Here is a 12,774-nt window from a genome sequence, read left to right on the forward strand (position 1 = left end):
ACAAATTTAACATCCCTAATGACTTTTTTCCCCCCTTTTCCTTCTACAGATTAACTAAAAAATGTGGCTTACTTTTAAATTGTAGAAATATCCTTTTTGAAAGTAGCTAAAGATATGAAAATGAGTGAGCTGAATTGGGAGGGAGGGTTAAGAAAACCCCAACTGAGAACAGTCTCTGTGATGGAGTATGTGCATATGGGCAGTGGGAGAATTCAAATATCCAAGGATTTTAATGGAAGTACAGCATCTGGATTAGTGACTGAGATTAAGACCAATTCTGTATTTTTTCCCTTCCAAATTTTCTGTCCTCCACCGAAACTGCTAACTCTCGTTAGGGTGCGGTTTCACAGGCACCCTCTCTGCTAACTCTCGTTAGGGTGCGGTTTCACAGGCACCCTCTCTGCTAACTCTCATTGGGGTACGGTTTCACAGGCACCCTCTCTGCTAACTCTCGTTAGGGTGCGGATTCACAGGCACCCTCTCTGCTAACTCTCGTTAGGGTGCGGTTTCACAGGCACCCTCTCTGCTAACTCTCGTTGGGGTACGGTTTCACAGGCACCCTCTCTGCTAACTCTCGTTAGGGTGTAGTTTCACAGGCACCCTCTCTGCTAACTCTCATTGGGGTACGGTTTCACAGGCACCCTCTCTGCTAACTCTCGTTAGGGTGCGGATTCACAGGCACCCTCTCTGCTAACTCTCGTTAGGGTGCGGTTTCACAGGCACCCTCTCTGCTAACTCTCGTTAGGGTGCGGTTTCACAGGCACCCTCTCTGCTAACTCTCGTTAGGGTGCGGTTTCACAGGCACCCTCTCTGCTAACTCTCGTTAGGGTGCGGTTTCACAGGCACCCTCTCTGCTAACTCTCGTTGGGGTACGGTTTCACAGGCACCCTCTCTGCTAACTCTCGTTGGGGTACGGTTTCACAGGCACCCTCTCTGCTAACTCTCGTTGGGGTACGGTTTCACAGGCACCCTCTCTGCTAATTCTTGCGGTACGGTTTCATGGGCACCAGCTTCAGATGGCATTATGAGCTAGCTGCACATTGTGCATCTGGAGTGGCGTGTCGATCAGACTGGGTAGGGTGGGAGACTCCCTTCCCTGAACAGTTTGGTTTTTACGCCAATCTGGCAAGGCCACATTTTGTCCCTAGTTATAAGAACATAAGAAATAGGAGCAGGAATAGGCCACTTGGCCCCTCGAGCCTGCTCCGCCATTCAATAAGATCATGGCTGATCTTGGGCTCAAAGCCACTTCCCCGCCCGCTCCCCATAACCCTTCACTCCCTTAGCTTGCAAAAATCTGTCTATCTCCACCTTAAATGTATTTAATGACCCAGCCTCCACGGCTCTCTGGGGCAGAGAATTCCACAGATTTACGACCCTCTGAGAGAAGAAATTCCTCCTCATCTCAGTTCTAAAAGGGCGACCCTTTATCCTGAAACTGTGCCCCCGAGTTCTAGATTTCCCCACGAGGGTGCATACTTTAAATACTCTGCATTACAAAACAGGCTAAACTCCACGAGTGATGCCCAGCGCCAGGAAGCAGTTTTACTGCCATCAACATCGTTTACAGCTTACAACAAAAAGTCCGATTCTCCTCCCTATCTCGCTGAAATCAATTACCACTTAAAACAGCAGATCCAGTGGACTAGGTACCAAGGTGACTTTGCCACATTAAATTCCAAAAGAATCTGTCCAAGTAAAACTACAGCCCAACAATGAAGCTCGTTTTAAAATCCCGTTGCCTTCACAACCCGCCTAGAAAGATCCTCTGAAAATATATATCATTGACAGGATTGGTTTTCTGGTGCCAGCCCTCAAATTACCAGGTTTATTGAGTCGAGTTTCCCAGCTTGCCATAGTGGTATTTCAACGCTTGACCTCTGGTTTGCTAGTCCAGTACCATAACCGCTCCGCTGCCATTCCTATCGACTATATGGCCCGTATTTTCCGATCTCGGGCCTCCCGCGGGCGGAGGCCTGCGATCTGGAAAAATCTATGCCCTTACCTGAGGGCTCCCGGGACGCACACGCTTCTGCTCCTGGGCCCCTCGAACTCCAAGTGTGCAGGGCCCACGTATCCCAGAGGCGCAGGTAGTTCGCAAACGTCCCTGGGATCACGTGGGCCTTGGGGAGCCAATCACAGAAGGGAATCTCCCTTCATACACTTGACAGGAAGATCTGTCAAATATATGAATGGAGATCACCCCCAAAAACATAGTACTATAAAACTTTAAAAAAAAATTTAAATCACATTTTTAAAATGACTTGAAATTACAATAAAGTATTTTAAACAAAAATTTAATTTTTTGATAAGAATTATTAGTTTTTTATGGGGCTAAAAATAAACGTACCTTTTTTTTAAAAAGTATTTTTAAATTGATAAATCTGAAATAAAAAAAAAAAACTTTTTTCAACTCTTATCCTGGTGTAAGATTTCTAAGTGTTTTCAGCGGGCGGAGGTTCTGCAGAAAGTGGAACTCTTCCCCCCGCAGAGGCCCTTCTCCAGGGCAGGCGGAGGGTCTGTCGAGAGGATTCTTCACAGATCGGAAGCACCGGTTTTCAGCGCATGCCCTTCGCATTCCTGAAGCCGGCCTTTCCAATGTCCCTACGGGTGAGTACACAGCGCATACCCACCCACAGGGATCGGAATATACGGGCCATTACCTTCAGAGGATCTTTGGGTGGGTGTGAGTGAGTGCAAGCAAATAATCTTGTTGATGGGGTCAAATGGTATCGTATGCTGTAAGAATCGTACAGTCGGCCCATCGTGCCTATGCTGGCTCTTGGAAGGAATTATCCAGTTAGTCCCACTCCCCCGCTCTTTCCCCATAAACCTGCAATTTTCTCTCCTTTAAGCATTTATCCAATTCCCTTTTGAAAGTTTCCGAGGTGTAGAGATGCCGGTGTTGGACTGGGGTGGACAAATGTAAGAAGTCACACAACACCAGGTTATAGTCCAACAGATTTATTTGAAGTCACAAGCTTTCGGAGCGCTGCTCCTTCGTCAGGTGAAGTGGAGAGATGCATAAAGACACAGCTTATATAGTCAGAGAATAATGTCAGATGATTACAGGTAATCTTTCTAACTGCCATTTATCACACCTCGGCAGAGAGATAATCACAGCAATCAAAGGTGTGAATGGTGTAAACCTGTAAACATCTGACATTATTCTCTGACTATATAAGCTGTGTTTTTATGCCTCTCTCCACTTCACCTGACGAAGGAGCAGCGCTCCGAAAGCTTGGGACTTCAAATAAAGCTGTTGGACTATAACCTGGTGTTGTGTGACTTCTTACTTTTGAAAGTTAGCATTGAATCTGCTTCCACCGCCGTTTCAGGCAGTGCGTTTCAGATCATATTAACTCTCTGCATTAAAATAAAATTCTCCTCATCTCGCCTCTGGCTCTTTTTTGCCAATTACCTTCAATCCGTGCCCTCTGGCTACCGACCCTTCTGCCCCTGGAAACAGTTTCTCCTTATTTACTCGATCAAACCCCTTCCTGATTTTGAACGCCTCTGTTAAATCTCACCTTAACCTTCTTTGCTGTAAGGAGAACAATCCCAGCATCTCTAGTCTATCCATGTAACTGAAGCCCTTTATCCCTGGTACCATTCTAGTGAAAGTCAGGTGGGTTATTATCACCCGATGGCAAAGGTCAGCTTATTTTTATTTAAATTGGCCTCATCCAATATTTGTGTGGACACGTGAATGCTATTTATGACACCAGTGCCTCAGGAGTTTAATCCTTAGTTGACGGGAAAAATACACCATTCAGTTCTATTTATGACTAAATTATTTGGTTTTGTTCATCAGACTTTAACATTAAAACAGAAAATATCTTTTTAAAGGGTGTTCTGTGTCAGGAAACTGTGAATTAGAGTCTGCCCTTTGACCTGTGGGACCTGGGTTCAAAACCAGCCCACACTGATTGTGGGGTGGGGGGAAAATCCCTTGCTGGGTATTAGTCTATGTGAACTGCATTTGGACAGTCCCCGAATGAGAGTGGGCCGACAGCACAAAACTGCCCCGAATCTGGCACTTGTTGGCAGTGTCGGTCAGTGAGGCCGCAGGATGGAAAATGGAAAAATTGTCTCGGGGCGGGGTGCTCTTCTGAGCTTGGTGCTGAAGTATGTTCTTGGGGCAAAGTTAGAGGGAGCTCTTGCCTGCACCTGAGCATGCCTGTTGCCACAGGGTATAGAAACATGGAAGATAGGAGCAGGAGTAGGCCATTCGGCCCCTCGAGCCTGCTCCACCATTCAATGAGTTCATGGCTGATCATCCAAATTCAGTACCCTGTCCCTGCTTTCTCCCCATATCCCTTTAGCCTTAAGAAATATACCCAACTCCTTCTTGAATATATTTAATGAATTGGCCTCAACTGCCTTCTGTGGTAGAAATTCCTCCTCATCTCTGTCCTAAATGGCTTACCCCTTATCCTTAGACTGTGACCCCTGGTTCTGGACTCCCCTGCCATCAGGAACATCCTTCCTGCATCTAGTCTGTCTAGTCCTGTTAGAATTTTGTAAGTTTCAATGAGATCCCCTCTCATTCTTCTAAACTGCAGCGAGTATAAGCCCAATCGACCCAATCTCTCTTCATACGTCATTCCTGCCATCCCAGGTATCAGTCTGGTGAATCTTCGCTGCACTCCCTCCATGGCAAGAACATCCTTCCTCAGATAAGGTGACCAAAACTGCACACAATACTCAAGGCGTGGTCTCACCAAGGCCCTGTACAACTGCAGCAAGACATCCTAGTTCCTGTACTCGAACCCTCTCGCTACGAAGGCCAACATACCATTTGCCGCCTTTACCGCCTGCTGCACCTGCATGCTTACCTTCAGCGACTGGTGCACAAGGACACCCAGGTCTCGTTGCACTTCCCCTTCTCCCAATCTATTGCCGTTCAGATAATCTGCCTTCCTGTTTTTGCCACCAAAGTGGATAACCTCGCATTTATCCACATTATACTGCATCTGCCCAATCACCCAACCTGTCCAAATGAAATATGATATAGAAGAGTTCTATTCCCCAGCACTAACCTTTGCACATCAAAAATTAAAAGTATTCGGTGGAGTTAAATTTTGACAGCTGCGAATACGTTTCACTGCTCGTTGAAGGGTTAAATGGTTCGGAGTTGATAATGATGCATCCCTTTTTTTTCTGTTGGATGCAGGTGAAGCATTTACTCATTTTCCAGAATCCAAAGGCAATATTTAGGAAATCTTCACTTTTATAATCCCTTTCATTGTAGGTCAGACTGAAGACGTGCGTTTCCTTCTGCGGTTAGGAGCTGATCCCAGTATTCCGAATAGATGGAACAAGCTCCCAGCTGACTACCTGAAGAAAAATAAGAACTTTGGCGCAGTCGATTTGATCAATAAACATTGTTTAGCGACGGCGACAGACCCAACATTCCAAGGTACCAACCTGCTGAACAACTTGACATTCTCTTTCACAGAAGATTAGTTGGCAGTGCAGTAGTTACAAATTATTTTCTAACTTTTATCATCTATATAGAAGCAGAAAACCAGGCGGAGGAGAGCAAGGCTGCTTGTCCAGCCGTCACGTTTGAAGAGGCTACCGTGCAGCTTGTGCAGTTTTGCAACGCGGAAAGAGAGGAGACTTGTATGAACCTGTTGACCCAGACGCAAGTCCAGGTGTTTCTCCAACAGCTGTCCGCCCAGACAGGTAGGCCGCCCTTTACAAATGTAAACCCAGTGTGGTAAACCACGTTCACTATCGTATCACTGTTAGTAGTTAGCACTGTTCACCACTGTTCGTTATAACTGTATCACTGACCACTATTGTATCACGGTACGAGGTCGCCTCTTGCCACACTGCTATACCTGGGATGACCACTGCCGACTCCGCCTTGGCTCCACCCACCAGGCCAGGTATAAAGGTGAGCGACTGGCTGGTATTCCTCCTGCTTGGATCGGATCACCCACGAGAGTGGGCTCTGTTATTTAGTCAATAAAAACCTTTAGTCACCTTCGTAACTCTTCGCCTTTTATTGGAGGAATTGATAGGTATATCAATTTTATTGACTAAATTTAATGATGTCCGACAACGAGTCACAACCGGCGGAGGAGCCACCAGCGCAGCTCCCAGGAGCACAGCCACACCAGCCAGCTTGGCTGCGAGCCCTCAGACCGCCGTACCTGGACCTGAACCCACGAGCAGCAAACTCAGCCGCAGACTTTAAACACTGGCTGGTCTGCTTCGAATCATACCTGAGAGAATCCAGCGTCCCTCAGGCATCCAAACTAAGTGTCCTGCAGGCACAACTGAGCCCGAGAGTATACACTCTCATCGAGGACATGACTACCTACGAGACCGCCATCAACCTGCTGAAACAGAAGTACCGGACCCCGGTAAACTACATGTACGCTAGGCACCTCCTAAGATCACGGCCGCAACAGCCAGGAGAATCAGTAGCCGAATTCTCACAGGCGCTATATGCACTCGCCAGGAACTGTGAGTTTAAATCGGTGTCGGCAGCCGAAAATACTGAAGATAATATCCGCGACGCATTCCTGAAAGGCCTACGGTCCGAGTACTCACGGCAAAGACTGCTGGAAGCTAAAGACCTCAGCATGGAAAAAGCTGAAGCCCTCGCTATCTCCCTGGAAGTGGCCCACCAAGATCAGGAAGCATTCACCAGGTACTGCTCGCGACCCTGGGACTCGGGCCCGACCCCTACCACAGCACCCTTCCCAGCGCCGCCCCCGGGACCTACCTCTGCGTCGGCGTCCCGGACCCGACCGGCCCCGCCACCCCCGGCACCGGCCCCGACATCGGGCATCCGCGATCGGGCCGCCGGCTGTTTTTTTTGTGGCCAGGAGAAGCACCCGAGGTCGCGCTGCCCAGCCAAGAACTCCATATGTAAAACCTGCCTGAAGAAAGGCCACTTCTCCAAGGCCTGCAGGAGCGGATCCTCAGAGGCCAGCAGTGCCGCATGCGAACTATGGGGGCGGCCATCTTCGTTTAGGGCAACTGAGGCCAGCATCCCCACACATGAGTCATGGGGGCGGCCATCTTCGTTTAGGGCAACTGAGGCCAGCATCCCCACACATGAGTCATGGGGGCGGCCATCTTTGATTAAGGCAACCGACCCCAATAGTGCCTCATGGGGCCCTACCTCGTGGGAGACGCCATTTTACTCACCACGCCCGACCGCCTCGCCCGCAGATGACAACGACTCGCTCAGCTACACACTAGCTTCCGTCACCCTGGACCAAGCCCGCCCGCACCATCTGTCCAAGTCAATGATGGACATCAAAGTGAACGGCCACGCCACGACCTGCCTGTTCGACAGCGGAAGCACGGAGAGCTTCATCCACCCAGACACGGTGAGCCACTACTCCCTCTCTGTCCTACCAACGCGCAGCCGAATCTCGATGGCATCGAGGTCCCACGCCACGGACATCAGCGGCTACTGTGTCGTGACCCTGTCGGTTAAGGGCACGGAGTATAAAAACTTTAAACTCCTCGTCCTCCCCCATCTCTGCGCTGCCGTCCTACTAGGGCTGGACTTCCAATCCCACCTCCAAAGCGTAACCCTAGCATACGGTGGACCCCTCCCCCCACTCACAGTCAACAACCAGCAAACGTTAAACCGCCCACCGCGTAACACCTGCAGCCTCTCCACCCTCAAGGTCCCGCCACCCTCTCTGTTTGCTAACCTTACCCCTGACTGCAAACCCGTCGCTACCAAAAGCAGGCGGTATAGCGCCGGGGACAGAGCCTTCATTAGCTCTGAGGTGCGGCGCCTCCTGAAAGAGGGCATTATCGAGGGGAGCAGCAGCCCCTGGCGTGCCCAGGTCGTAGTCGTAAAGACCGGCGATAAAAACCGCCTGGTCATCGACTACAGCCAGACCATAAACAGATATACCCAGCTGGACGCATACCCCCTCCCCCGCATATCTGACATGGTCAATCAGATTGCACAGTATAAAGTATTCTCGACCATCGACCTGAAGTCGGCCTACCACCAACTCCCTATCCACCCTGAGGACCGCCAGTATACCGCCTTCGAGGCGAATGGGCGCCTATACCACTTCCTTAGGGTCCCCTTCGGTGTCACTAATGGGGTCTCGGTCTTCCAAAGGGAGATGGACCAGATGGTTGACCAGAACGAACTGCAGGCTACATTCCCCTACCTAGATAACGTCACTATCTGCGGCCGCGACCGGCAGGAACATGACGCGAATCTGGAGAAATTCCTCCGTACGGCCCAACGGCTGAACCTCACCTACAATAAGGAGAAATGCGTGTTTAACACCACGCGCCTTGCCATCCTCGGCTGCGTAGTGGAGAACGGAATCATCGGCCCCGACCCAGAAAGAATGCGCCCCCTCATGGAGCTACCCCTCCCCCACTGCCCTAAAGCACTTAGGAGAACCCTGGGGCTTTTCGCCTACTATGCCCAATGGGTACCCAATTACGCGGACAAAGCCAGACCCCTCCTGAAAGCCACTTCCTTCCCCCTCACGGAGGAGGCGTGCGCGGCCTTCTCCCTCATTAAGGGAGACATAGCCAAGGCCACGATGCACGCAGTGGACGAGTCCATCCCCTTTCAGGTGGAGAGCGACGCATCCGACTTCGCCTTAGCCGCCACCCTAAACCAGGAGGGGAGGCCAGTGGCCTTCTTCTCAAGGACCCTACAGGGCCCCGAGATCCGACATTCGTCGGTCGAGAAAGAGGCCCAGGCGATCGTGGAGGCAGTACGGCGCTGGAGGCACTACCTGGCAGGCAAACGATTTACCCTCCTCACCGACCAGCGTTCGGTGGCTTTCATGTTTAATAACAAGCTGAAGGGCAAAATCAAGAATGACAAGATTTTGAGATGGAGAATCGAGCTCTCCACCTACGATTATGAGATCTTGTACCGGCCAGGCAAGCTGAACGAATCCCCTGATGCCCTTTCACGAATGACATGCGCCAGCGCGCATATCGATAGGCTTCAGACCCTCCACGACCAGCTCTGCCACCCCGGAGTCACCAGACTCTACCATTTCATTAAGGCCCGCAACCTGACCTCCTCCATCGAGGAGGTCAGGACCATGACCAGGAACTGCCAGACCTGTGCGGAGTGCAAACCGCACTTCTATAGGCCGGACCGAGCAAGCCTGATCAAGGCCACCCGCCCCTTCGAGCGCCTGAGCATCGACTTTAAGGGGCCCCTCCCGTCCTCTGACCGTAATGTGTACTTCCTCAACATCGTTGATGAGTACTCCCGTTTCCCCTTTGCCTTCCCCTGCCCCGACATGACCAGTAGCACGGTCATTAAGTGCCTGAATGCCCTCTTCGCCTTGTTCGGGTTCCCGAACTATATACACAGCGACCGGGGCTCCTCCTTCATGAGCGAGGAACTCCGGCAATTCCTCCTAGAGAGAGGTATTGCAGCAAGCAGGACCACCAGCTACAACCCCAGAGGTAACGGTCAGGTGGAAAGAGAGAACGCGACGGTATGGAAGGCCGTCCTCTTAGCCTTAAAGTCTAAGGGCCTCCCAACCTCCCGCTGGCAAGAAGTCCTCCCGACAGCGCTGCACTCCATCCGGTCATTACTTTGCACGGCCACTAACACCACCCCCCATGAACGAATGTTCGTTTTCCCCAGGAAGTCGACTACGGGAACCACTCTACCAACCTGGCTGACCGCCCCGGGGCCGGTCTGGCTGCGGAAACACGTGAGGACCCATAAAACGGACCCCCTGGTCGAGAGGGTGAACCTCCTGCACGCCAACCCCCAGTACGCCTACGTGGCGTACCCAGACGGGCGGGAGGACACTGTCTCCCTACGAGACCTCGCACCCTCAGCCGATCCGGAAACACCGCCACCACCCCCCCCCAACCTCAGTCCAGGTAGACGGCATGCCGGAACCCCACGAGCCCTCGCCGACCACGCAAACACCAGCATCAACACCGGATAAGGCACCAGCACCGGATAAGGCAACACCACCGCTGCGGCGATCGGAGAGGCTTACGAAGCCTCCGGACAGACTGACCTACCAGAATTGGTAGTACACTTCACCCCGCCGGACTTAATTCTAAACAAGGGGTGAATGTGGTAAACCACGTTCACTATCGTATCACTGTTAGTAGTTAGCACTGTTCACCACTGTTCGTTATAACTGTATCACTGACCACTATTGTATCACGGTACGAGGTCGCCTCTTGCCACACTGCTATACCTGGGATGACCACTGCCAACTCCGCCTTGGCTCCACCCACCAGGCCAGGTATAAAGGTGAGCGACTGGCTGGTATTCCTCCTGCTTGGATCGGATCACCCACGAGAGTGGGCTCTGTTATTTAGTCAATAAAAACCTTTAGTCACCTTCGTAACTCTTCGCCTTTTATTGGAGGAATTGATAGGTATATCACCCAGTGTCCGAGCAAATAAAACAGACTCATTTACAATTTTAATTTTTTAAATAATATCCAGACTTTGTGATTGTTGGGGAAACCAGAACCAATACCAATTAAGACAGCCAATCATATTCTCCCTATCTCTGTCCTGTTCACACTTGAGCCCATGCTCGCTGTCTTCTCGCACTCATTTCCTCTTGTCTAATTTATTAACTGCAGGTGTCAGAATTCAGGATTATTGTCTGTTTTTATCTAGCAGGGGTTTTGGTTTTAAGCAACACCGACCGGGGTTTCTGGTTCCGGACTTTTCAAGGGTTGATTCAAAAAGGCGCAGCCTCCTGCTGAGAGGTGTGAAATGCTGGAGCCGCTGGGACTGAGAGGGGGGATTGGTATGTTAACAAGATAGCAGGCCTCCGTGTTGCACAGGAGATGGTGTTTTGCTTGTGTGCACAACCATGGGCTGTCTGCTAAGAATCCACTCTTGGGATGGCAGTAATTTTAAAACAATTACTCTTGTAAAAACTGCCCACAATATATAGGTGAGCCATTTTTTTTCTAGCAAGAAATTAAGTGATTCTGCATTTCTTTTTAAAAGCGTGCATACAATTGGAACAAACAAACCATTTATTACTGTACCTTTCCATAGAATGATAAGAGTATCCAGTAGTGCATAAAGTAGGATTTATTCCTATTTAGATCAGGAGAGGGCTGGGAAGGAGGTTGTCTGGGGTCTATACAGGAAACTCTCTTTTAATCGGCACCTAAAATATCCGGCAATCTCTCTTAACCGGCAAAATGCAGGAGTAGGTTCAGGTAAGGTTTACTATATATTAGTGGCCGTGTAACCGGGGCTCCTGCACCTGTGGCCGTGCAACAGGGACTCCTGGATCTGTGGCCGTGTAACCGGGACTCCTGCACCTGTGGCCGTGTACGGGGCTCTCGTACCTTGGTAAGTATACCTCTCTGTAATCCAGACTTTTTGATCAACCGGCACCACGCCGGTCCCGGATAAAAAAGAGTTTTCTGTATAGAGTCACCAAGTTGAATGAAATGTGAGTATTCTTTTACCGAGAATAAAGGTGAGAGAGATTGGTTACAACAAGCAGAATAGGATGGCCTCTGGCTGCTGGTGTTTTTAACTGTACTATATATAGTGGAGATATTGTGGTGGAGGTTGGTGAATTAATTACTTTATGCTGATTACTGAGAATTGGACGTAACTGAATTGATTACATTTGGGATACACTTTTTTGGAGGGTGGGGGTAAGGTACCAAGGTGATCAGATGTGTACAGTCACTAGAACTGTAGCCGATACAAGGAACAAACAATATTTCTTTTGAAATTCTCTTGGTAGCTGGCAGAGTTTCGATTTTGACAGCCAGATTTTCTGAAATTGACAGGTATAGGTTGAGTAGGTTGGGCACCCCTGTCGCCAGGCTCGTTCTTCACCAGCAGTGCGTTGTGGCTGCTGTGTGTACCCGCTACAGCAGCGCCAACTCACCAAGGTGACTTCGACAACACCTCCCTCCCTGGATTCTGTACCACCGAGAAGGATAACAGCAATATCGTGGGTACGCCAGCACCTCCAAGTTCCTTTCCATCCAAACTTGGACGTATATCGTTGGCGCTCGGTATCCTGGAATTCCCGACCTAACACCACTGTTTGGAGCACCATCACCACAAGGAACGCCAGTGGTTCGAGGTGAAGGCCCACCATCACCACCTCAAGGCAACTAGAGATGAGCATTAACGCTCACATCCCGAGAACAGATGTATAAAAAAAAACTGTTGTAATATGTACATTCAATATACAGCGATGCAAATCAAACCATATACGAGCCTAGATAAATCAATTTAGGTGTTTTATTAAGAACTTTCTAAACATGCGCTCCACTGTAATATTTGACCATCGCTGCACTGACTGGCAAGGTTCATTTCCCCTGCATCTCAACCTTGAGCGGTCTCACTATATTGTAGCACACTCCCGAATGTCTTTCTGTTTATAATATGGAGGAAGGTTTCTGTGGTCTGCTATTTATGGTAAGTGTCATTCTATTCATATAATTTATGGAATCATCGAATGGTTACAGCGCAGAAGGAGGCCATTCGGCCCGTCGAGCCCGTGCCGGCTCTCTGCAAGAGCACTTCAGCTAGTCCCACTCCCCCGCCCTTTCCCTTTAGCCCTGCAAATCTTTTTACTCTAGGTACTTATCCAACTCCCTTTAGAAAGCTGTGATTGAATCTGCCTCTACCACCCTTTCAGGCAGTGCATTCCAGATCCTAACCACTCGCTGCGCATCAGATCAGCCATGATCTCATTGAATGGCGGAACAGGCTCGAGGGGCTGAATGGCCGACTCCTGTTCTAATGCGTAAAAAAGTTTTTCCTCGTGTTCTT

General features: G+C 49.8%; 1 protein-coding gene across 1 annotated transcript in view; it reads left to right on the top strand.

Moving 5' to 3' along the window:
• Nucleotides 1-12,774, top strand: part of LOC147115344 (TPR and ankyrin repeat-containing protein 1-like) — a 136,084-nt gene that overhangs the window by 21,942 nt on the left and 101,368 nt on the right. The window contains exons 6-7 of the mRNA XM_085993999.1: nt 5,255-5,422; nt 5,521-5,725. Of these exons, the coding sequence (XP_085850125.1) occupies nt 5,255-5,422; nt 5,521-5,725 (373 nt within the window). The remainder of the gene's footprint in view (nt 1-5,254; nt 5,423-5,520; nt 5,726-12,774) is intronic.

Source organism: Somniosus microcephalus, chromosome 7 (assembly GCF_052327205.1).
Source record: "Somniosus microcephalus isolate GS21.2 chromosome 7, FLI_Smic_1.0, whole genome shotgun sequence".
Taxonomy (NCBI): domain Eukaryota; kingdom Metazoa; phylum Chordata; class Chondrichthyes; order Squaliformes; family Somniosidae; genus Somniosus; species Somniosus microcephalus.